We start from the raw sequence: 25,109 nt of genomic DNA, 5'->3' as shown, positions 1-25,109 counted from the left end.
ATACATTGTTACCCTCAGCCTGAAAATTCATGAAGGCCAAAGTCACAGCCCAAGCCCACAGGCCAATAGCTGAGCCCATAATACAGGATTTGAGAATTTCAGAGGCCACAACCTCTTCCTACATGTACTGTCTGAGATCAAATTAACTTCAAAACCCATTTAGCTCCTTATAATGTTCTTACTAAATCTAAGGCCTTGTCTCAGGAGCCAGCATTTTCACTCTTACCCCATTGTAAACTCTACTGACCTCAATGGACTCGCTCCTGATTTACAGCCAGTGTAAGTCAGAGCAGAATCAGGCCCCAAATATAAAAGGAGTTAAAAGGTGATCGAGAAGCGTTGAGCTCCCTGGGCTGAGTTTGCTGCTGATGTCACAATGTGTCAGATATGTGAATCCCCTAGGGCCAGGAAGCCCCTCAGGTACCTGCACTGCTGGGAAGAGCAGCTTCCAGCCTTGCACCCCTCCTCCTGTTTATTCTTTTACCTCAAACCCTCAGGGCCTCCTTTTCAGAGGCAAGTGAGGCATATTAGCCAATTTGCTGAGGCTACGTCTACACTACAAGCGCTACAGTGCTGCAGCTACCTGCTGTAGACACTTGCTACAGCCATGGAAGGGTTTCTTTCCATCGCTTTTAGAAATCCACCCCCTTGAGAGGTGGTACCTAGATCAACGGAAGAATTCTTCCATTGTCCTAGCTGTGTCTATAGCAGGGCTTAGGTTGGCTTAACTGTGTCTCTCATAGCTAAGTCGACCTACGTTTTAGGTGTAGACCAGGCCTGAGTGTGAGACAGGTGATTATGGGCAGGATACTCCCATAGAATCCATGTGGAAACCCAATGCCCTGGTTTCCATATGGATTCTATGGGGGTATCCTGCCCATAATCATCCGTCTCATGAGATGGGATGTTCAGGCATGCTTGGGGATCCCAGGGAACTGACTGCCCAGACATACAAGGGGGTTTAACAAGACTTCACTAAAGACAATGGGGAAAACTCTAGTGACTCTCAGCTGCTAGTGTTGTAAGTTCAGGGTGGATGGGACCTGCACTACTCAAGCCAGGGTAGATGCTGCTGTGCCCATCAACTCCATTCCTGGCTCATCAGGAGGAAGCAGGGCGTGGGGGGAAGTCCTGGTGCTGCCTGTCCAGGTTGGTTAGGACAAACTCAGCTCCCCCAGGTGGCCAGCATTGCCTTAGTGATAGCCTAACAACCTGGCCATTTTCCTTTGTGTAAAGTCCTCATCACTGGGACAGCCAGGTGGCAGCATTTGCTGACTCTCATGATTTTATCACGAGTCTCATGGTAGCTGATTACTTTTAAGCTCCAGCTCCTGGAGTCATGTGATTAGGTGAGGATCCCAGCTTTCATTTTTAATAAAAGTGAGTTTTTAGCCTTCGCTGTTGTGGAGAAAAGCTTAAAATACATCCTGGGTACGACACAACGGCTCAGGCACACCAAGATGTATACAAGGAGCCTCAGCAGGTTTCTTAGTCTTAAAAAAACCCTCATGATTGTTAAGCCAATCAGATGATTTTCGAAGCCTGAGGCGTGATTCTTTATGAATGTGTGGGGCTGGCAATACTGGGGGCAGCATGTGCAAGATAGGCCATGGGCATCCGCAGTGCAGGCCTGAGAGGAGGAGTTTGCTTTGAGCTTTCTACGCCTGCCATGGGATTAGCCTCCCTTCCCCCCCGGCGCACTGCAGAACGTACAGTGCTGGCTTCAGCTTCAGAGGCAGGAGTCCTGAGAGCTGCAGAGAGGGGGTGGGGGTGGGCTGAGACCTAGGGAAGCCAGACGGGCACACTCTGTGCTCATGCTGCCTAACACTTGCAGCTTTATGTTACATTCCAGCAGGAAACAAGGGGCTGCTGATTTACAGTTTGGGAGTGAGACTTTATGACTCGAGGGCAGGCATCCACCAGAACCGTCTGTGTTCACCAGCGGGTATGCACATAAACAGCGCACACGGCCCTGCCAGTGCCTCCGCTGACAGGCCGAGCACACAGCCCCCCAGGGGCAGGGAAGGAGCCGCCCCTTTAAGAGTGGGGGACTTCTGTTTTTACAAACTGCTTGCAGGGCTTGGTGGGAAAAGCAGAGGGCAAAAATGCACCCAGGCTGTTGGCTGGTTTAAGGGAGGATGAAATCGATCCTGCCACGATGCAGGAGGACAGGCTGGGCAACCCATTCTAGGTTCCTTCCAACCTGAAGGAGCTGCTGAGTTTTCCATTTCGCCATGTGATTAAATTACTGCAGCTGTTTGCTTAATTCATTAGGGTTTAAGAATGTGCCCTTTTGCTACTTTTCTGACTGCTCCAGCAAAGTGCTTTGCAGTAAACAAAACTAAACAAAACTCTCTATTGTTGAAATCCCTTGATGTCTAGTAAAAAGTGTCACTTCTCCCCTACAGAACACAAAATCCTGCTAAATATAGTGGCGGGCTCTTTCCAGTCACAAAATCTGAATGGCACACCATTCTGTTGGGAAGCTTCAAAGGGAAGGGGGAAGTGGCTCCAGCAGATTGTTTATTTCATCTGTCCCACTGATAGAACGGGAGAATTAAGACATCAACTTAAAAGAATCTCCAGTCCTTTCATGCAATTCCAGCTCTTCTCATAGCAGATCTGGGTAGGAAACAGTTTCAGGAGGGGATTACAGGGAGGATCCTTAAAGCAGAGACTTTGTCATGTGGTCATCAATTTAAGGGGTTGTCTTGGGCCTGATGCCTGTTTACACTAAAGCCCCTTTTCACCACTCTGGTGCTCTGTAAAGCACCCTTAAGGTGGGTATAAATAGAACTCTAATATCAGTGAAGCTCTGCTGGTTTACACCAGCTGAGAATCTGGCCCGGATATCCCCTGAAGAATAGGTCCAGTACCCATATGGAAAAGCCCTACATAATTTACAGGGGATTAAAGCAATAGGGCTCTATGGAAATGTAACTGGGTTGCACCATAGTTACATTAAACACCTAAAGAAATTAAGGGGAGTCTCATTCTCTTTCTACAGACGTTTTCTTTCTCTAAACCAGTGACACTCAGACCTCAGTGGTTGAGGAGCCAAATTAGCAATCAACATTACCCAAAAGCGCCACTGTAGTGTGAATTTACTGTCATTTACTCTAGTACTATTCATATTCAAACAATATGGCAGGGGAAATATTTAGTATATGGATAATAAGTGTTATTATTTTATCAACCACAATTGTAGTGACAGAACTCTCAATGCTTATTCAGAATCATGTGTTATCCAAACTTCAACTGCTGATCCTTACCTGTGTGGCTGTCACTGTGGCACTCCCCTGAAAGCAGCGCTGTGAAGTTGGGCTCTATGCTGGAGACAGCAGTTCAAAGGCACTCTTTTGTGTGTCGGAGACTGATTAATTGGTTAATAACACAGTAAAAGCATCCCGATTGGTTAAGAATTAAATCACACACTGTCTTAATACCATGTGCTGCAAAGAGCGGCAGGAGACACATAAAAGAGCCACTGGCAGCTCCCCACTTCGGTCTGAGTATCACTGGTCTAAATCATCCTGTACACTTCCTCAACAGGGGTATTATTATCTCTTAAAGTCTATCGGATGGTTCCAAAAAATCTACAGAAAAGTATTGTTTTCTATGATCCTGGTTAGGGCTTTTCCACCAGGCTGCCACACCATTGGCAATGCAAGTGAAGGTGCCCGCTTGCCCCTGCCAACAGGCCTTAGCTCTGCCCTGGAAGGAACCTTTCTTTGGGTGAGACGGGCATTTCGGCTCCACAATGCTCTGCTGGTGGTTGGCAAGTAGTTCTAGTGTGGTCTAGTAGCTGGAGCACTGGATTAGGATTCAGGAGACCTAAGGGTTTATCCCTGGTTCTACTACTAAGCTGCTGTGTGACCGTGGGCCAGTCATTTCACCGCTTTGTGCCTCAGTTTCCTTATCTGTAAAATACAGGTAAAGATCCTGCCATTTCTTTATACATAGATTTGTCTTCTGATGAAAAGTGCTGTATAAATGCTAGGTATTATTATTACGCTGGAATCTCCACAAGCTCGTTCCAATTATTTTGCAGTGCCAGCAGAGCCTGGAAATCCTGGAGAACTAAGCTCCTTTGTGTTATCATTTTGTTTCCATCTGTTTTCTTCTTTCAAAAAGAAGAAGAAGAAAAGAAACTAGGAAACGCCACACCCAAACGATGTTAACAGAAAGTTAAAGTTACATCATTAAACACTCAAAAGTTAGGAAATGCTAAACTCTCTGCCTCCTTCTGCATGGCTGTCACAATGCAGGCCTTAATGAGGAAAAGCACATACTATTTCTAAAACAGTGCAATAGACTATCACACCATATTTCCCCAATTACCTGAAAAGAAGATTTGTAGTATTTATTTTTGTCATTCTTTTCTATTTATGTTAATTTCAGTGACAGAGTAACCCAGTACATCTTCATCACATTCTCTCTAGGTCTGTATTGGAATAATTTTGTCAGCATCCATGTACTACGTATTTTATTTTCAACCAGCAACACACCTGCAGTTAACTTATCTGTGCAGCTAGGAGGCCGAGAGTAGGGCTGCCAGAAAGGTTTCACTATTACTCTGTTGTGTACTTACTCTGGGGTATGTTGTGCAATTAATACCTAGCTCTTTTCGTCACTAGATCTCAAAGCGCTTTACAAAGGAGTTTCATTACCCCCATTTTACAGATGGGGAAACTGAGGCAGGGAGCAATGACGTGACTTGCCTGTGGTCACCCACAAAGTTGGGGCAGAGCTGGGAAAAGGATCTAGGTCCCCTGAGTACCCAATCCAGTGCTCTATGCACTAGGCCACACTGCTTCATAGCTAATGTTTACTTTTCATAAGAATTCCAGGGAATTTCTTTGTCTGGCTTATCATGTACTGTTTGGTGCAGCACAAACAAGGCTAACAGAATATAAGAATGGCCCTACTGAGTCAAACCAATGGTCCATCTAGCCCAGGATCCTGTCTTCCGACAGTGAACAGTGCCAGATGCTTCAAAGAGAATGAACAGAACAGGGCAGTTAGCTAGAGTGATACACTCACTTTTGTCCAGTCCCAGCATCTGGCAGTCAGCGACTTAGGGACACCCAGGCTAACATGATAGAAAAAAGCCCTATGCTATACTGTATTTGAGAGCTAGTATGTGATCATGTAATTAAGGAGTGTTCTGTAACGCAACTGCACAAGGTACAGCTAGATTGAACAGGAAACCTTAATGTTGGCATTTCCTGGCTTCTCTCTGCTGAATTGTGCAATCGTAATGTTCCCGTAATATATATATATTCAAATGTCATAAATAATTCTTTAGCTCTCTTTGGCATTAGAGTTTATCTCTGAAGCTTCTCTTTTAACTTGGTGCTTCCTGGAACCCTGGGAAACTTTACTGCTACTGCCTCTCTCTCCAAAAACCTTTCCCATATTGTTTATGGACGCCCATGCCACACACCAGGTGTAGACACTGTGGAAAAGATTCTCAGCTGGTATAAATGGTTGTAGCACCATTGGAGGGTGCTAAGGAAGGGCAATTTCCACCATTCACACATTGGTGCTATGCGAGCTACACCAGTTGAGGATCTGCCCCTGTATTATTGCATTAAAAACACAGGTTATAAGTATTTCCTTCTGTAGCTAGCCCTGGGATGTATTTTTAGCCTCTGTGCATTGCTCTGCCCTGCCTGTAAAAATCAATTCCTGCAGCGCTGCCAGCGCAGAACCGGTCTCCATAAAGTAGAAATTGACTCGACCCCAAGTCAGTTCAGCACGGCTGTTGGCCTCACCTGCCGGCAACTGGAGCCAGCAGAGCCAATCAAACGTATTTTTCTTCTCACCACTCTTGCTGGAATGGTCTAGGGCTACACATTGTGCCATTCATGCCTAATGCCCTGGGGACCGCGAAGCTGCCAGAGCTGCCTGGAGTTCCACTGTGCAATATATCTGCCCCGAGTCAACAGAGAGCTCTGTTGAATCGATGGCGAGTTGCCGTCTTGTAAACAGAATGGCGCTTTTTTTCTTTATGTGCTAAAATTAGAATTAACTGACTAGCTGAGCGGAATACAGGAAACTGTACCATGGGGAGCAGGCTCTTGACTCATGCCCTGCTGGGACCACAGATGCTGCTCTCTTCTGATCTATCCGCTGGACACTAGAGGTGGGGGGCCAGCCGGGATGGAAGGGCAGGACAGTGTCGCTAAGTGGGGGGTTTAATAGCCTTCTGCCCTTCCTTAGCCACCTTCCCCCTTCTCCAGGTGCTTTGCAAACTGTAATGAATCCGCATGAGCCAGTAGGCAAGTCGGAATCATTAATTTCAGGATTCTAAGGCCTGGTCTACACTGGGGGGGATCGATCTAAGTTACGCAACTTCAGCTACGTGAATAACGTAGCTGAAGTCAACGTACTTAGATCGACTTACTGTGGTGTCTTCACTGCGGTGAGTCGACTGCTACCACTCCCCCATCGACTCCGCCTGCGACTCTTGCGGTGGTGGAGTACAGGAGTCGACGGGAGAGCGCTCGGGGGTCGATTTATCACGTCTAGACGCGATAAATCGACCCCCGCTGGATCAATCGCTGCCCGCCGATCCAGCGGGTAGTGTAGACATACCCTAAGGAAAGGAAGGAGTGAGAGCTGCAGCATAAGGACAATGAACTTCAAACAAGCAGACTTTAACAAACCCAGAGAACTGGTGGTAAGGTCCCATGTTACTAAAGGCACAACTGCAAACTAGCCTGATGTGAAGGAAGAATAAGAGGCCATCGGGATAGCTGGCAGTTGTGCCTATAACATTCTCTCCTTAAGAAACTACCATCTCTTCTGAACTCCTTTATCCATTAGATTTTCTTCCTGTACTTTACCTACCAGTTCTCTGGAACAAAAGCAGAAAGGCTAAGGCACACAGTGAGTTACACCTAGCAGGGGAAATAAAAGACAATAAGAAGAGGTTTTTTAAATACAGTAGGAACAAGAGAAAGATGAAGAAAAATTACATCTTCTGCTCAGCAGGGAAGGAGAGTTAATAACTGATGACATCAAGAAGGCTGAGGTGTTTAATGCTTATTTTGCTTCAGTCTTCACTAAAAAGGCTAATGATGACCAGATACTCAACACAATTAATATTAATAACAAGGAGGAAGGTAGGCAAGCCAAAATAAGGAAAGAACAGGTTAAAGAATATTGAGATAAGGTAAATGTATTCAAGTTGGTAGGGCCTGATGAAAATCATTGTTGGGTACTTAAGGAACTAGCTGATACAAACTTGGAACTGTTAGCAATTATCTTTGAGAACTCATATGGGTCCCAGAGGACTGGAGAAAGGTGAACATAGTAGCTATCTTTAAAAATGGGAACAAAGAGGAATTATAGACCAGTCAGCCTAGCTTCCAAACCTGGAAAGACAGGGGAACGAATTATTAAGTGATCAGTTTGTAAGCACCTAGATGATAATAGGATTTTAAGGAATAGCCAGCATGGATTTGTCAAGAACAAATTATATGAAACTAACTTAACTTCCTTCTTTGACACGTGTGTGTGTGTGTAGATGTTGGTATAACTTGATTTTAGTAAGGCTTTTGACACAGTCCCACATGACATTCTCATAAACAAACTAGGGATATATGGTCTAGATGAAATGACTATAGGGTGGGTGCACAACAAGTTGAAAGACTGTATTCAAAGAGTAGTTTTCAATGATTCATCATCAAACTGGTAGGAAGTATTTAGTGGGGTCCTGCAGGGATCAATCCTGTGTCCAATACTATTCAATATTTTCGTTAATGACTTGGATAATGGAGTGGATAGTATGTTTGTTTATAAATGTTGCAGATGACACCAAGCCGGGAGCGGTTGGTAGCACTTTGAAGGACAGGATTGAAATTGATACCAACCTTGACAAATCAGAGAATTGGTCTGAAATCAACAAGATGAAATTCAATAATGATAAGTGTAAAGTGCTACACTTAGGAAAGAAAAATCAAATGCACAACTAAAAAATGGGGAATAACTGGCCACACGATACTACTGCTGAAAAGGATCTGGGGGTTAGAGTGGATCACAAATTGAATCAGTCAACAATGTGATGCAGTTGTGAAAAAGGCTAATATCAATCTGGGGTGTGTTAACAGGAGTGTCGTATGTAAGACACGGGAGGTAATTGTCAGGCTCTACTCGGCCCTGATGAGGCCTCAGCTGGAGCACTGTGTCCAACTCTGGGCATCACACTTTAGGAGAGATGTGGACAAACTGGAGAGAGGGTTCAGAGGAGAGCAACAAAAATGATAACAGGTTTAGAAAACCTGACCTATGAGGAAAGGTTAAAAAAACTGGGCATGTTTAGTCTTGAGAAAAGAAGACTGAGGGGATGAGAACCTGACAAAAGTCTTCAAATATGTTAAGGACTGTTATAAAGAGGACGGTGATCAATTGTTCTCCACGTCGACAGAAGGTAGGACAAGAAGTAATGGGCTTAATCTGCAGCACAGGAGATTTAGGTTAGGTATTAGGAAAAACTTCCTAACTCTAAGGGTAGTTACGCTCTGGAATAGGCTTCCAAAGGAGGTTGTGGAATCCCGTCACTGGAGATTTTTAAGAACAGGGTGGACCAACACCTGTCAGGGATGATCTAGGTTTACTTGGTCCTGCCTCAGTTCAGGGGCTGGACTTCCCCCCTGAAGGTCCCTCCCAGCCTTACATTACTACAATTCCATGACTCACCCCACTTTAACAGTGGGGAAACTGAGGCCCAGAGAGGTTGCAACTTGTCCATGCAGTGAGCTGTGAATAGAACCCAGCTAGCCCTGCCTCTCAGCCCTTGCTCTGATCTCTAGGCAACACTAGTACTGAAGTTCCCAAGGGACAGTTTTTTAAAGGAATTTAGACACCTAAAGATACAGGTAGGCACCTAGTAGGATTTTCAAGAGCACTGAAGGACCTAACTCCAATTGATTTCAATGGAACTCCCACTAGGTGCCTACCTGCCTCTTTAGGCACCTAAATTCATTTAAAAAGCTCGCCCTAAATGATTCTTGCTGCTGATGATCCAACCTCTCCCCTGCTTGTTGTCTCATCAGAGCCATTTCTAGGCACAGGAGGAGGCGGGAGAATGAGATGTACTGGTGATAGTGATGGGGATGGGACAAAGAGCGTCCCTCATCCCTCTTCCCCAGCAGGTTAGTTTGAGCCAGTTCCAGCAAAACAGCTGGATTTGGGGTTCTCTCACCCCATGGCACACTGCATGGATGCCATGGATACAGATTTGCCCAGAGGTGGGGCAAAAACTATGCCAGGCCAAGCAAGTCTTTCAGTGACTACGACTATAGCGTCTATCGACAGGGCGAAGGTCTCCAGTGTGTTTGCTGCATGGTGCCGGGATGAGCTCTGCTGGCAGTGCGCTTGCTGCATGAGGTGAGGATGGGCTACAGAACCAAAGCATGGAGCAGGGCTGGGGCTCCCGTGGAGTTAGCAGGGGTTGTGCAGGTCTGGACAAGAGCAGGATTTGGTCCAGTATCTTGAGAAAAAAAAAAAAAGAGCGGCCCTTAGACAGGCATGGAACTTGGACCTTGAGAAACATGAAAATCCATCTCCCAAACCACTGGAAATAAAGGAACCTGTGTAGCATAATCCAAAACACGCCAGCCACAAGACTGCACGTGCCCGCAAAACACAGGCGTGAACGGGAGGATCCTCCAGGAGCAGCGCCGCAATTAGACGAGCGAAAGAAAGAGCCATCTGTTGCAAAGCCCGCCCAGGATTCTGAAGTTCACTAGGCAGCATCATGTTTCTTCCAGGCCTCCTGGTATACCTTCAAGAGTTCAGTGTAGGTTAAAAGCCAGTGTGGCTTTGGCAATTAAGTCACTTGTAAATCAGCCTCAACTGCCAAAACAGCGTGTTTCAAAATATACCATAGGCCTTTTGATGCTCTGGTGATCTGAAGACTCTAAATAGAGCTTTAAAGCCCACTTGTGTGTAGCACTCAGTGCTCCAGTTCCATGAAACATGGATTCTTCTTACGGCAACTTTAACTCAGCACCTTGCTCCTGAGGCATAGATTGAAGTGTGCGTGAGATGACAGGGCTAGTAATGGCAGCTCAGACTGTGCAACTTTTAAAGAAATAACCCCAGTAGGGGCCACAAATAAAAGCACATTTGGGCTCAGATTCTCAGCTGCCATAAATCAATATCGCTCCACTGAAATCAATGGCCTCAGCGCAGGAATTACTGGGTAAAAAGCTCTTTGAGGTCAGACTAGGTGATCACAATGGACCTTCCTGGCCTTAAGATCTATGAATCCATGAAATCAATGGCACCACTTTACACTGGTGTGTAAAGAACCAAACCGTGACATCTGCAAAATGTCTAGTAAAAAGATCATTTGAACCAGTTAAACACTCCTTAAGGCATGGATTTATTGTTCATTTTGTTAGTAAATTTCACAGCGGGGTGATGCTTCCTTCTGAAACAATTCTCAACAAATCTAAAAAGAACAGACGGAGTATTTTATGGACAGTAGAGCACTTGGGAGGGGGCTAACCCCAGATCCTACAGACCACAGGGATGTTTGTACCCATCTCTCAGTGTTAATGTCAGTTTCAGGGATGCTGGCAGACCTTGTTCCAAGTCCTGTTTCTGTGAAGATCCTCCACCATTCCAGGCTTGCTAGCTCTGCATGAAGAGGTGAAAATTGGTCCTAGTGAATTCCTGATGGATGCTGTTGAGTAAGGTATCGGAGTCCTGCGTCAGCTCTGGAAGGATCTGCAGGGCAGGGAGGAAGCTCTGCTCTGGGGTGTACGTAAATGTGAACGAGCTGGAGTAGATCAGCCCATCGTTCCTTATGAGCGAGAGTGGGATGGTGATGGGGTATCTCAGCCATCGCCAGTCGCTGCCAAATGCCGAGACGTCAGGGACAACACACACTAAGGACTTGGGGGTCCTGGGAACAGTGCGCAAAAGAAAAAGAAAAGAAACCATATATATTACTGTAGCCTTTCTGGAGAGGAGAGTCCGCCCTGTCCCACTCACAACCCTAATGCAGCCTTTCTCCCATAGTGCCTTTGAATAAAACAAATTCTATTTTGCCACCTGGTGGCAGTCATTTAGTCTTGGGATTAATGGCAGCTCCTGATTTGTCCAGTCTCCTTCCTTTTCTCTTTTGTCTCTTTCTCCCTTTCCTCTCTGTTTTGGTGGGGTTCCCGTTCCAAGGTTTGGCCCTTCGGGCCCAGACTCTCACCCTGTTTTATTTTTGCCTCATGCCCATGCTGCAGATGGAGCAGCCACGTACCTCCTGAAGTGGCCTCACGGAGGACCCATTCTCCCAGCCTGAGATCCCTTGTCGTAAATGCTGGCGTACTAGTCAATGTCCATCGAGTGCAATCCCGAGCTGGCGCAGGCATGGATCAGATGCCCTAGGAAGCCTTTTCCATCTCTAATTACAATGCTTGTGTACGTGTGTATTATTTCCAGACTCATCTTGTTTTGTCTTGTGGGATACCCTTCACAAAATTCCCACCTAAAGCAAAGCTCCTTGGGACCACAATAATGACAAAAAAGGCCTGCCAGATGTAGCCTTTAGGGACGGTGCCATTTATGCCATCCACCACCACCTCCATCTCCGCCTGTGTCTAAACACCAGCTCATCAGACTGGTTCGCTGCTTTACCTGTACATAGTCTCAGCTTCCACATCTCCAAACCAGACCTTCAGATCTGCATGGAAATACTCGCCCTGCACCTCCAGCATCGCCACGTCCCCTCCGCCAGTCAGCTGTCACAACCAGAGCACATGGGAGGGGGTTATACACCTTGCACCATGACGTGCTGCCGCCCCAATACGTTCCTGCAGGTGGCGACGTTCCCAGCTGGAGGGCTTGCTGTCCGCCCTGCAGAAGAGTGGGCAGTGCACAGTGCCCTACCCCAGGGGAGGAGAGCAGGGCGCTGAACCGTGGGTGGGCACAAGGAGAGGGAGTTGAGGAGACAATAGGACCAGTTATTGAGCAGAGGGGAAAAGATCAAAACTTATTGATTCCTCAAATCATCTGTGAAAAATCTGCCCTGTCATGCGCACAGAGGGCAGCGTGTGGCAAGAGGCCCGGGGGTTGGGGAGGGTGGAAGGTGTTTCAGAGGCACATGCAGAGCTAGGAGAATGGATTTGCAGCCTCTTGTGCTTCGATAAGCTAGGTCAGGGGTGGCCAACCTGAGCCTGAGAAGGAGCCAGAATTTACCAATGTACATTGCCAAAGAGCCATGGTAATACGTCAGCAGCCCCGCCGATCAGCGCCTCCCCCTCCCTCCCTGCACCTCCTGATCAGCAGTTTCGTGGCATGCAGGAGGCTCTGGGGGAGAAGGGGAGGAGCGAGGGCATGGCAGGCTCAGGGGTGGGAGTGGGAAGGGGTGGAGTGGGGGCAGGGCCTGTGGCAGAGCCTGAGCTGTGAGCACCCCCCGGCACATTGGAAAGTTGGCACCTGTAGCTCCAGCCCTGGAGTCGATGCCTATACAAGGAGCTGCATATTAACTTCTGAAGAGCCGCATGTGGCTTCGGAGTCACAGGTTGGCCACCCCTGAGCTAGGTTAACAAAAGCTGCGCACAGGATGACAAGATGGAAAGCCCTCCGTACCTCCAGCATGGTTATAAGTGGGACTGGGCTCACAGGATCCTGAATACAGGCCAGGCTGTCACTGAACGTGTACTCCACAGTCTCCGTTCCAATTATCGTCCAGCAGGAGCCATCGTTCAGCAGCTCACGGTTCGCTTCCTTTGGGCACGGAGACGCCTGCATGGAATTTTAGTGTCATGGAGGCCACATGCCATAGTGGTGCGAGCCGGGGACGGATAGCCAGGACTCCTGGGTTCTATTCCTGACTCTGCCATGGTCTGCTTGACTTTTGGCAAGTCACTCCACCTCTCTGTGTCACTGTCTCACCGTCAAAGGGAGATAATAATATCTCTCGACCTTTGTAAAAGGATCTGAGAGCCCTGAATGGAAGGTGCTGGACCGGCATGTTGCTATTATTAATTATTATTATTATTATTATCCACCTGCTGCAGCTCCATGTTCAGGGATAGGGATATGTCTATGCTGACCCAAAGGAGCAGTCAGGATCAGTGACTTCATCCTGAAATGCTTCTGGCTTAACAAAATCACATGGAAGCTTGGCTATGTGACGCTGTGGGAAGCGGCCAGAGGGGCAGGGCCAAGTGGGGAGGGAGAGAGGTCTGTGTTGCTCTGGGGTGACAGGTAAAATTAGAGCAAGGCCCAGCATGGGCAGGTGAAGTTGGAGTGGGGGGGGGTGTCTCCATGCATGGGTTCTGTCCCTATTCCCACATCACATAAAGGACTGAATTTCATTTGGGGATTGCGGGGGGCTTTAAGGTAAAGACCACTCAAGTGATGGACTCAGCAGCAAGTAACAGGAGGGAGTTTGCTCTCGCTAGCATCTGGACAGTTTCCCAGTTTGTGCTGCATTACCTGGAACTGGATCACTTTCTCTGTCGAGAGACACAGGTACATCCCGTCGCTGCCCTGGAACTGGAAAGCGCACTTGTGGAGCTGGGAGATGGGCTCATCCACATCCAGCATGGCGTACTGCTTGGTGACTTTCCGAATGATCTGTGGGGGAGGACAGACAGGCGGGCTGACCGGCCGCGGAGGGGAGCAGCTCAGTGGCTGGAGAGAACCGTCAGCTCCAGAAAGTTCAGCATTTTTATCCTTCAGAGATTTTCTCAGCCCGAAACCTCCTCTGGGGCCGTTGTGGGAATTCCCTGCTCCCTCCCCTACTGTCTGACATGGAACAAAATCAGCCCACATCATTCTAGCCTGTCTGCTGCCACTGCCCTCCCATTTGCCCTGCCCCCTGTTCACTTCATCCCCTCTCCCTCTGTCGCTTGCTCTCCCTCACCCTCGCTCACTCGCTCATTTTCACCAGGTTGGGGCAAGAGGGTGGGGTGCAGGAGGAGGTGAAGGCTCCAGCTGGGGCTGCAGGCTCTGGGGTGGGGCCAGGGATAAGGGGTTTGGGGTGCAGGAGGGGGCTACGGCTGGGGCCAAGGGGTTCAGAGTGCAGGAGGGGGCTCAGGACTGGGGAAGGGGGTTGGGGTGTGGGAGGGGCTGTGGGGTACAGACTCCGGGAGGAAGTTTGTGTGTGGGAGGGGGTTCTGAGCTGGGGCAGAGGGTTGGGGCACAGGCTCCAGGTGGCGCTGACCTCAGGCGGCTCCCGGGAAGCAGTGACATGTCCCCCCAGCTCCTAGGTGGGAGGAAGGGGGTGTCCAGAGGGCTCCGTGTGCTGCAGGCACCGCCTCCAGGCACTGCCCCTGCAGCTCCCATTGGCTCCATAGGAGCTGCGGAGCCAGCCTAGGAGCCAGAGGGACATACTGGCACTGTCTGCTTCCCAGGAGCTGCGTGGAGCCAGGCATGGAGCCTGCCTGCCCTGCTGGCACTGCGGCCAACTGGACTTTTAGTGGCCGGGTCAGCTGTGCTGACCAGAGCTGCCAGGGTCCCTGTTCGACTGGCGAAAACCAGGCGGCTGGCAACCCTACATGGAGCTGAAGCCGGAAGCATTCCCCATCCTATCCGGTGTCTGAGTTTCCCGGGAGCCTTACCAGGGGCGGCAGGGTAACGCCGGTGGCTGTGCAGATGAGCTGGACTACGGAGCCGTAGCGAATGTACCCTTCCCGCAGTGGGAACTCACCCCGGGTGCAGTGCTCATCAGCTTCCCATGGAAAGGAAAAGAGATGGAGAGTTATCAACCTGGAGCAAGAAGGAGGGAACAGCTCCCGCTGGCTCTAGCTGCAGGACCAGGGTAGAGGAGAACTCTCTCTCATCACGGAGCCTGGCAGCACGGTGGATAAGGGGTTCCCTGGACACTCTCCAGGCAACTGGTACCCTGAAACTCTCCAATTTGTGCATCTTCAAGACGCAGGGTAAATGCAGCCTGCAGAGGGCAGTGCTCCCCGCAGGCCGTTCTCCACTGCGATTGGAGCAGGCAGGCCGGCACACTGGGATCTGTAAGCGCTGCAGGTGACACCTCCAGATTCACAACGGGGAGGGAGGCAGCTGAGATCTCTTACATTTCATACAAAGCGCGCCTGGCCATCAGGCTCCAGGCGCATGCTAATGTGGCCCTTGGACCGGCACCTCCTGAGCTGCCCTTGCTCAAGACCAGCAGGCTTTTAGGGCCTGATCCAAAACCTACTGCAGTCAATGGGAGTCTTTCCACTGATTTCAAAGGGCACTGGATCAGGCCCTTAGTGAGGAAAGGGCGTTGGGAACCAGGGATGAATTTAGACTGCTCCCAGCCCTTTCCCCTGCTGTCTCCTTCCTGGAGAACGACATACCAGCGCAGGAGAAGGGAATCGGATTGTTACTGAGTCTGGGCAACACCCTGGGACTCCAGGAGGCAAACGTGGTGGCAAAGGGAAGTTAAGGTAGGTAGGAGACCAAAGCCACCGAGGGTGGGGCGGAGTAGGGGGTGGCGGGAGGGACATTCACAGGGAGGATAATTTCACACTGCCTGGGAGTGCTGGTAGCAGGTATCAAAGAAACCAATGGGGTCAAAATAGGTACCATCTCCTATCTATTCTTGGCCCCATTCTTGAAGTATCAGAATGCCTGCTGCTCTTTAATGTAGTTATTCTCACAACACCCCTGGGAGGCAGGGCAGGGCTAGTACTGATTGGGGCTGAGGCCTGGACCCTCAATATACGTAGGCTTCTAACTTCTGTTGACATCTGAGCATCTGGGCCTAAGTGACTTACTGAAGGTCATGTAGGAAGCCAGCACTGGAGTAGAGAATTGAATCCAGGTGTCTGAAATCCCGGATTAGCTGCCTAATCAATGGACCATCCTTCCTCCCCCCTCAGAGCTCTGTCTGCAGGCAGGGAGGGGCAATGTGCTGCAAAGAGACACAGGCCTCCTGCTGGAAGCTGGCCTCAAGGGTTCCTGACATTTTTTAGAAAGATACTTCTGTTGACCTGTGATTATGACTTGTTAAAATCAGTAAGCACCATTGTTCAGATTGGATTTGAACGCTCTGTTTGTCTTTCACTATTGCTATGCTTGGGTGGCCAAATCTACCCCTACCGTTAATGGACACAGCTCCACTGACTTCACCAGTGGTGTACCAGCAGTGAATTTGGCCCCGTGTGGACTGCTGGAGTTTGCTGAACATGTAAGGTCCTCACCCAGGTGCAGTGTGAATGCTGCCCATTGCCTTGCGCTAGCGATGAAGGTGCCACCCTCTACGGACAGATAACGGGTGCTGACCGTCTGGGAGCGGAGGCGGTTAAAGAGGGAAACCTTGGACCCAGATGAGATGCACACTGCAAAAGACAGACAGACACTGGCATTAGCACTGATGGAAACTCACTGTTATCAGTATCAGCTTGCCCGAATACCGGAGCATGGCTGAGCGATTTGATAGCCGCAGAGGCCAGTTATTGCTTTGCATAGAGTTAGGATAAAGAATGCAGTGAACCATCATGTTACAAAATCTTGTTCTTCTGAGTCTTTGTCCACGTGGATCCCACGGGTGGTTGCATACACCTCCAGGTGCGTGAGTGGGATCCAGGCAGACAAAACACCTTGAAGAACCTGTGACTTTGAGGTGAGTAACCATTCTTCTGCGCTGCCAACACTTCATAATATCTTCAAAATCTGTGACTGAAGAGACCTATTAAGTCATATCTTGTGCAGTCCGGGGTTGCTTTCCCCTGCTCTACAGGTCATTAGCTAATGCTCCATGCGTTCTCGTTTTCATATCAGCGTGTGGTTTGAAAGCACTGCTCTGCCTTTCTCAGACTCCACAGGGCTAGGCTGGTGTACACAGCATAATGAACACTAGCCCTTTCTGGCTGGCTTTCCCTTTAGCGGAGTACCAGCTGAGATGGCCTTTTATAAAGGGTGGGTGATGCCTTTGTCTGTATGTGGAGATCTTTGAACAGAAACCCTGACAAAGGTTCTGCATTAGATCTTTACACAGCGTGGTAGGATACATTTTCGAGAAAGTGGACATAAATATGCCCTGATCCATTCTTCCTTCTGTTGACTTCACCGGGCTTTGGATCAGGCAGCCTATAGCGCAGGGGTTGGCAACCTTTCAGAAGTGCTGTGCCGAGTCTTCATTTATTCACTATGATTTAAGGTTTCGTGTGCCAGTCATACATTTTAACGTTTTTAGAAGGTCTCTTTCTATAAGTCTATAATATATAACGAAACTATTGTTGTATGTAAAGTAAATAAGGTTTTTAAAATGTTTAAGAAGCTTCATTTACAATTAAATTAAAATGCAGAGCCCCCCGAACCAGTGGCCAGGATCCGGGCAGTGTGAGTGCCACTGAAAATCAGCTTGCGTGCCGCCTTTGGCACGCGTGCCATAGGTTGTCTACCCCTGCTATAGCGCATAAGCCTGTCATGTGTAAGGACTTGGCGGATATTCAATCTGCCATCTGTGATAGTTTCTTGTTTGCTTTATATCAGTGCCCCATTCTGATAAAGCCTCTGAGAAACCTGTTCAGGTATTAGCTACTCAGACAGCTGAAAGGGTGCGTGCTACTGAAGCACCGGAGAACAGAGAGTATCACAGAGCTTGCTGTTAAAAACCCTTCAGCGCTCAGCTCCCATTGACGAGGCTGGCTCCCCTGCTACTTACAGTCTGTGTTCTTCAGGGACTGCTTCTTCTGTGAGGGTTTGGAAATCACTTTGATCAGCTTGCTGTGGAAAGTGCCGATCTCCTGCCCATTGCTGAAGAAGAGCTTCAGAACCAGCCGGAAATGCTTCCTCTTCTCCGTGTCGGAGATGTAGAGTGCTTTGGCACAGCTGAACTCCTGTCAGTAACAAGGGGCTATTGTCATAGGCTGGAGATTGTGTCTGGAGTCTTTGGGTGCATCTTCCCTGAAGATACGCCAGTGAGGGAGGACACCGATATCTGCCTACCTAGATACCTAGAGCGATACCTAATCACGTCTTCATTTCCTTTGCAGCTGGGGGGCTTTATCTGCTGAGAGTGAGAGGCTGGCCAACAGCATTGGTTAATGATCGCTTAGTGCAGGCAAGGTCCCCTGATAAACTCACCTCTGCTCATACACTGTTGTCCCTAGGCAGGAGACTTGACTGAACAGAGGGTCCTGTGGCACCTTTGAGACTAACAGAAGTATTGGGAGCATAAGCTTTCGTGGGTAAGAACCTCACTTCTTCAGATGCAAGATGCTTATGCTCCCAATACTTCTGTTAGTCTCAAAGGTGCCACAGGACCCTCTGTTGCTTTTTAGAGATTCAGACTAACACGGCTACCCCTCTGATACTTGACTGAGCAGAGAGTGATAAGCATTGAAGGGTCCCTGAGGTCCCTTCCAACCCTGATATTCTATGATTCTATGATAAAGGGACAAATGGCCATGGAGACTGGGGAACTCCTAACTATCACAATGATGGGGCAGTACTGTTGCCAAGGTTTATTATTTGTATTGCGGGAGGACCTAGGAGCCCCAATCAGGGACCAGGACCCCCTTGTGCACCAATTCTGTATCAAGACAGACCAAAAAGACAATCCCTGCCCCCAGATGCTTACAGTCGGTGTAAAGATGCTCATGGTGCTTTCCAGACAACAAACAAAAGACATAGGCCAAAGGAGCTTGTCTTTTAGTATAGATTGCATGAAAGAGTAAATAACAAGAAGCCAGGAGCCCCTAGAGGCTGGGACCCTGGCCCCACCAGCCCTTCTACCATATTAAGTTTTGCCTAATTAGTTGGTCAGGTATTTTAGGCAAAAGAACTTTTAAACTAGTGTATGTAAAAGGGAAAAAAATCACTGCCGGATTTTGCATGAAAATTTTCACTCTTTTGTTACGAACTAATTATGTTTCCTGGAATTTTTTGCTTTTCCTTGAAATGTTGATGATGTGACATTTTGGGTCCACAAAATGTCATCGGAAAACCCGGAAATCAACGTCCTCATGAAACTGCCCACTGAAGCGGGAGTGCTGGAAAGTGGACGTGGCTATTTTTGAAACTCTTCCTGCGTGGGAAGAGAGAGACTGAGAGCTGACAGACACTTTTCCATGTGTGTTTGTTTCTATCTACCCACCTATCGCAGATGGTTAGCACAGGCCCTGATCCTGAAAACGCTTACTCACATGTTGAACTTTACACACAATTGGTCCCGCTTGGCTCAATGTAAATGAGCATGGCCAGGTTAGTAGGGTGGGTCCTTAGACTGTAAGCTCTTTGGGGCAAGAACTATATCTTCATATGTGTTTGCAACGCACCCAGTCCAAGGAGGCCCTGATCCTGGCTGGGGCCTCTGAGTACTATCATAAGGAGTACTGCAGAAAGGGATCTGGGGGTCGTAGTGAACCACAAGCTAAATATGAGTCAACAGTGTAACGCTGTTGCAAAAAAAGCAAACATCATTCTGGGATGTATTAACAGGAGGGTTGTAAGCAAGACACGAGAAGTAATTTTTCCGCTCTACTCTATGCTGATTAGGCCTCAACTGTAGTATTGTGTCCAGTTCTGGGCACCACATGTCAGGAAAGATGTGGGCAAATTGGAAAATGTCCAGAGAAGAGCAACAAAAATGATTAAAAGTCTAGCAAACATGACCTATGAGGGAAGATTGAAAAAACTGGGTTTGTTTAGTCTGGGGAAGAGAAGACTGAGAGAGGACATAACAGTTTTCAAGTATATAAAAGGTTGTTACAAGGAGGCGGGAGAAAAATTGTTCTTCTTAACCTCTGAGGATAGGACAAGAAGCAATGGGCTTAAATTGCAGCAAGGGCAGTTTAGGTTGGACATTGGGAAAAACTTCCTGTCAGGGTGGTTAAACACTGGAATAAATTGCGTAGGGAAGTTGTGGAATCTCCATCATTGGAGATTTTTAAGAGCAGGTTAGACAAACACCTGTCAGGGATGGTCTAGATAATACTTAGTCCAGCACGAGTGCAGGGGACTGGACTAGATGACCTCTCAAGGTCCCTTCCAGTCCTATGATTCTATGATAAACAGTAACACAGAGAGGGAGAGAGCAACAACAAGGCTTGTGACACTAGGCAAGGATGTAAGACAATCAATTAACCCAGCAACTCAACCTGCGCCGGATTCCTGCCCAACCTGAGCACGATGACATGTGCAGAAGTGAATCACTGCACCATCAGTGCACAGCATGGTGCTACAAACTGGCTCCTGTTAGTCATGTGGCTGAACATACAGCTCTCCAAACCACGATGCCTGGGCCTCCCCTAGAAGGGGTATCTTCAATAATCTTCACTCTAAATAGTTTCAGTGTCCACCTTATAACAACAAAGACTTCAGTGAAAAGATGCCCTTCATGCTGGTGTGGGGATGGGAGACCCGCAGGGGGCTGCAGGAGCCAGATGGCTGTTCTTCTCTGTCCTTCCTTATGTGCTTTGGGTTTTCAGAAAGGAAACTGCCCACCTTGCACTGTGCTGTGTGTATTAATGATGATTCTTAAGCACCACCCCGTGAAGGGCCCAGAAGACAAGACCCCCCTTCACCAGAGCCACCATCACTTTGCTCAATACACCCAAGAAAATGCACTGCAGAACAAAGCAGCTCCCACTAGGACATGATGGGGTCCATTCAGAGGAGCTATAGGTTCATTTAAAGGGGGAAATGATTAGAGATGTTATTTCAGGTGGAGTGAAGAGCTGAGGAATGGCAGAGGCTTTATTTACACTGGGGCTAGAGAATTCCAAATGGAAATTAATGTTCACATGTGATTTACTCAACATAACACAAGAAATCTCCCTAGGTTTACAGTTTCCCAGTCACCTTAGCGCTTCGGCTGCACTGATATGCTGTAAGGGAAGCACTGCAAACACAAAGGTCCTTTTTGTTATATTTCTGGCCAACCCCAGACCCCACATTCTTCAGAGCCCCAAGATAATACTTGATAGATTTCTTTCCCTATAGGAAGATGCCAAGTTATAGCTCTAACCCACAACGTTTGTGACAGGTCGGTGTTTTCGTTAGCAGTTTATCTGTAAATGAAAGACCGCACTCTCATTTTGTGATGAGTGGCATTGCCATTTGTCAGGAGAATACTATGGGCTGGGGAAACTGCGTAATCCCTGGCCATCCTCCAGCCACAAGGGCCTGGAAGTTGAAAAGATGGTGACAAAGAAAGACCGGTTTCCTGGCAAACCGTGAGTGAAGAGCACTCACAGTGCTGCAGGGAGATGCCTGGTCATATGTGACTAGGGGGCAGGAGAGCCTAGAGAGTTGTTGTGTCAGGGGAGTCATTTTACTCAGCTTACCTTGGAGTCTGGCTGCTCCTCAAAGTTGAGTTTCTGGGTCTCCATGTGGCCGCTGCCCATGCTGTCCAGCCCCATGTACCCGCACACCCTGAAACCAGCCTCTCCCAAATCCCTCGCTGGAAAAGAGAAGAAGAAACATTTCCCAGACACAGAAACCTGGACACCAGCTGAAACCAATGCAGCTGGGACCATGGAGCCTGAAGTGAGGGTCGGGGCTGCTGCTGCCCAGACTGCTGGTGGCAATGGAGAGAGAGGGAGGGCTGAGCTGTTGTCGCCCCCCCATGCCCTCACTAGAGAGAGGAAGAGGGGACTGGGTAGCTACTGCCCCCCCACCCCCCGAGAGAGCTCAGGCAGGTGAACCTCCCCAGAAGCATCTTTGGGACACTTGGACACTTCTGGTCTCCAGCTGCACTGATGTGAGATGCTGCTTTCCTGCATCTCACCCTCCCTATCCTGCACCCCTAGACACCTTCGACAACAGGCTCGGCAGCTTCTCCCGACTGCCCGGCTTCACCAGCCCCTCTCCCCCGATCCCCGTCTCCATCCCCCTTCTGTTCCTCCTGGCTCTGATCTTCCTGCTTCCCTTCTCCCACGTCCCTGTCTCTCCACTCCTCCAACCTTTTACCTTCCCGTATCCTCCCCCACCTGGGCTGCATGCTCCCCTCCCCAGAGCGCATTCCAGAAGCCCCTTGTTCTGCGAAGTATGTAGGATGTCTTCGCCTGTGCACATACACAACACCCAGCAGGGATGGATGGGGGCATGTGTCCAGAGATTGAGAGCTACACCAAGCTGTGACTGTAACGACCTTAAATACCCACGACAGGACATTTGTCACTCTTGTCCTCCCCCCTGCTATCCCCAATCCAGTGTTTGCTGCTACCACTTGTGGCATCTTTGTCTGTCATTTAAGTTGTAAACTCTTTGGGACAGGGACCTGGGGTGAAAGCCATACTCCATTGAAATCAATGGCAAAACTCCCCTTGACTTCAGTGGGGCCAGGATTTCACTGTGTCTTTATTTATGCACCTGCATGGTGCCTTGAATGCTTTGGGGCACTCAGTGAGTGAATAATGAAAATAATGGGGTGCTGCTGTTGCCCCCCAGAGCAGAGCTGCATGGGGGCAATGGGAAACATTTTGCTTTTCCGGGGACCCAGGGAAGTGAAATTTTCTGGATGTTTTACCAGCACTGAGAACCTGTTCACCCTGTTCTGCTGGCCATCAAGTGCAGCATTTCCTACCCTTACGGGCAACCACACTCCTCAGATGCTAATTACGTCGGTACTGTTTATGCAGTAATTGTTTCACAGTGATCATAACTAACGGCTGAAGCAATGAAGCCCCTGGACTATCTGAAATGAGTGTGCACACTGCCATCCCGGCATGACCCTGCACTCAGCACCCCTTTCAGCACAGCCTGGTTTTGCCTGACCACCGCTCTGAGCCCCTGCTGTGTCAATGAATCTGGAGGCCGTCAAACCCTCTCTGTGGTCCGGACACATTTCCTGCAGCTGGCAGCATGACCTAGAGCACTGCTGCTGCAGGCGTTGTGGTGTTTTCTCAGGCTCTCGGCTGTCTGGCGGGCGGGCCGGCCCCTAGAATCCCTCACAATGATTAATACCCTGGTCTGTGGCTCTTAGGATATGTCTACACTGCAGTCGGAGGTGTGATGGCAGCTCATGTAGGCATATCCACACTAGCTTGAATCTAATTAGTATGGCTAAAAATAGCAGTGAAGACACAGGGGCATGCACCCTGGTGCAGACTGTACAAGCCCACCTGGAACCCTGGCCAGGGCTGCCCAGAGGATTCAGGGGGCCTGGGGCAAAGCAATTTCGAGGGCCCCTTCCATAAAAAAAAGTTGCAGTACTGTAGAACACTATATTCTCGTGGGGGCCCCTGCAGGACCCGGGGCCTGGGGCAAATTGCCCCACTTGCCCCCCGCCCGGGCGGCCCTGACCCTGGCTATGTATTTGCATTGCTAGCACATGCTTGGATTGACTTCACTGCTATTTTAGCCTTGCTAGCTAGATTAAAGCTAGCACAGGTATGGCTATGAGCTGCAATCACTCCTCCACCTGCAGTATAGATACAGCCTTCATTTTGTTTGGATACCTTAGGCCAAACTCAGTCCTGACAACAGGGGGAATCTCTCCTCTTGATTTCTGTGGGAGGGACACAGGCTCAGAACTTCTCAGGTTCTGGTCCAGAGCTAGGAACTGGCTGTGGTGTTTGGATCACCTTCATTGTGGGGGATGGTTGGCTAGAAGGTTTTGTGTAGGGCTTAAGTCAAGGGCTTGATAACTCCATCCACACAGAGAGCTAGGAAATTACTCCCTGGCAAATGCCTTGATTCACCAGCATTCACGGAGGGTAAAGTCCTCGGACCAAATACAGAAGTTCTTACTCAGTTGACACTCCCATTGCCTTTCAATGACCTAGGAGAGGAGAGCAACATCTAATTCCCTCCTGATGCCTCAAGCTGTGAAGCCGCCATTATAGGAGTGTACCCATTGTTAACAGGTATGTCTACACTGCAAATAAAAACCTGCAGCAGCAAGTCTCAGAGCCCAGTTCAATTGACTTGGGCTCAGGCAGTGGGGCTAAAAGTAGCAGTGTAGACATTCCCATTCAGGTGAGTGGGAATGTCTACACTGCTATTTTTAGCCCCTCATCCTGATCCCAAGTCAATTGAACTGGGCTCTGAGACTTGCTGCTGCGGGTTTTTCATTGCAGTGTAGACATACCCTAAATGGTCTCACGGTCAAGAATTTTCCTCCAAACTCTCCCTTTTCTATCTTCAGTCCTCGCTCCTGACTGGAGGAAATGGTTTCTTTCCCCCGCCACAAAATTTTTTCATGTGACTGAACATTTTTCATTATCATCAAAAGTTTTCTTTGGAATTTTTCAGGTTTTTGCTGAAAACTGAAAAATGTCAAGTTTTTGGTTGCGGAAAACAAAATAAATAATTTGTTAAAAATGCAGTTTTTGAACTTTGTGTTATTGTGGCTGAAAATCTGAACATTTTGACGAAAATGAAATTTTTTTCATGAAAATTTCCATTTTATAGAAAATGGATGTTCATGAAAAATTTTAGACTAGCTCCTGGTCCCAACCCGCTTTGCCTCCCTGCATAATCCCCTCCCCTCAGGTCCTGATCCCCAGGTCTTGTCCCCATTCTCCTCAGCAGATCACATGTGGTGCCTTCAGACTCTCCTTAGAGGAAGTCCCCTCTGATCTTTGGCACTTTTAATGGCCTCTTTTTAGAGTCTCTCCAATGTATCAGTCCTGCAGATGGAACATGCCCTGCTTCTTCCCATCAGCTCAAGCCTAGTTCCATCGCTTCCTTCGCTGCTTTTCATCACCCCAACTCCGCCCTTTCCTGTGAACTTGCTAATAGAGCTGAACAAATATATAATTTGATGAATTTAACCTTGTGATCTGTTTGAGTACATGAACTATGTATTCATTTGTCATGGGTATTCACTCTGTTAAAGCTCAAGAACTCGAACGCTAAGGGCACGTCTTCACTACCCGCCGGATCGGCGGGTAGCAATTGATCTATTGGGGATCGACTTATCGCGTCTAGTGAAGACGCGATAAAATCGATCCCTGATTGCTCTGCCGTCGACTCCGGAAATCCACCGCGGCAAGAGGCGGCAGCGGAGTCAACGGCGGCGCGGCAGCGGTCGACTTGCCCCCGTCCTCACAGCCAGGTAAGTCGACCTAAAATACGCAACTTCAGCTACGGTATTCACGTAGCTGAAGTTGCGTATCTTAGGTCGACCCCCCGCTGTAGTGTAGACCTAGCCTAACAGGTCAAATATACACTCAAACCGAAAGTCACTTTCATGTCTG

The 25,109-nt window shown here is 48.6% G+C and overlaps 1 protein-coding gene across 1 annotated transcript in view; it reads right to left on the bottom strand.

Annotated features, from left to right (window-relative positions):
* Positions 1-10,443: 10,443 nt before the first annotated feature.
* Positions 10,444-25,109, bottom strand: part of RBPJL (recombination signal binding protein for immunoglobulin kappa J region like) — a 20,569-nt gene continuing 5,903 nt past the window's right edge. Inside the window, exons 4-11 of the mRNA XM_029912591.1 lie at positions 21,252-21,367; positions 17,627-17,801; positions 16,161-16,298; positions 14,580-14,689; positions 13,453-13,593; positions 12,601-12,756; positions 11,647-11,750; positions 10,444-10,921 (exon numbers count right to left, since the gene is read on the bottom strand). Of these exons, the coding sequence (XP_029768451.1) occupies positions 10,648-10,921; positions 11,647-11,750; positions 12,601-12,756; positions 13,453-13,593; positions 14,580-14,689; positions 16,161-16,298; positions 17,627-17,801; positions 21,252-21,367 (1,214 nt within the window). The 3' untranslated portion in view covers positions 10,444-10,647. The remainder of the gene's footprint in view (positions 10,922-11,646; positions 11,751-12,600; positions 12,757-13,452; positions 13,594-14,579; positions 14,690-16,160; positions 16,299-17,626; positions 17,802-21,251; positions 21,368-25,109) is intronic.

The sequence above is a fragment of the Terrapene carolina genome, unplaced genomic scaffold (assembly GCF_002925995.2).
Source record: "Terrapene carolina triunguis isolate 2854851 unplaced genomic scaffold, T_m_triunguis-2.0 Scaffold233, whole genome shotgun sequence".
In the NCBI taxonomy this organism is placed as follows: domain Eukaryota; kingdom Metazoa; phylum Chordata; order Testudines; family Emydidae; genus Terrapene; species Terrapene triunguis.
The sequence above is the reverse complement of the archived record's forward strand: the minus strand, read 5'-3'. Positions and strand labels throughout refer to the sequence as shown.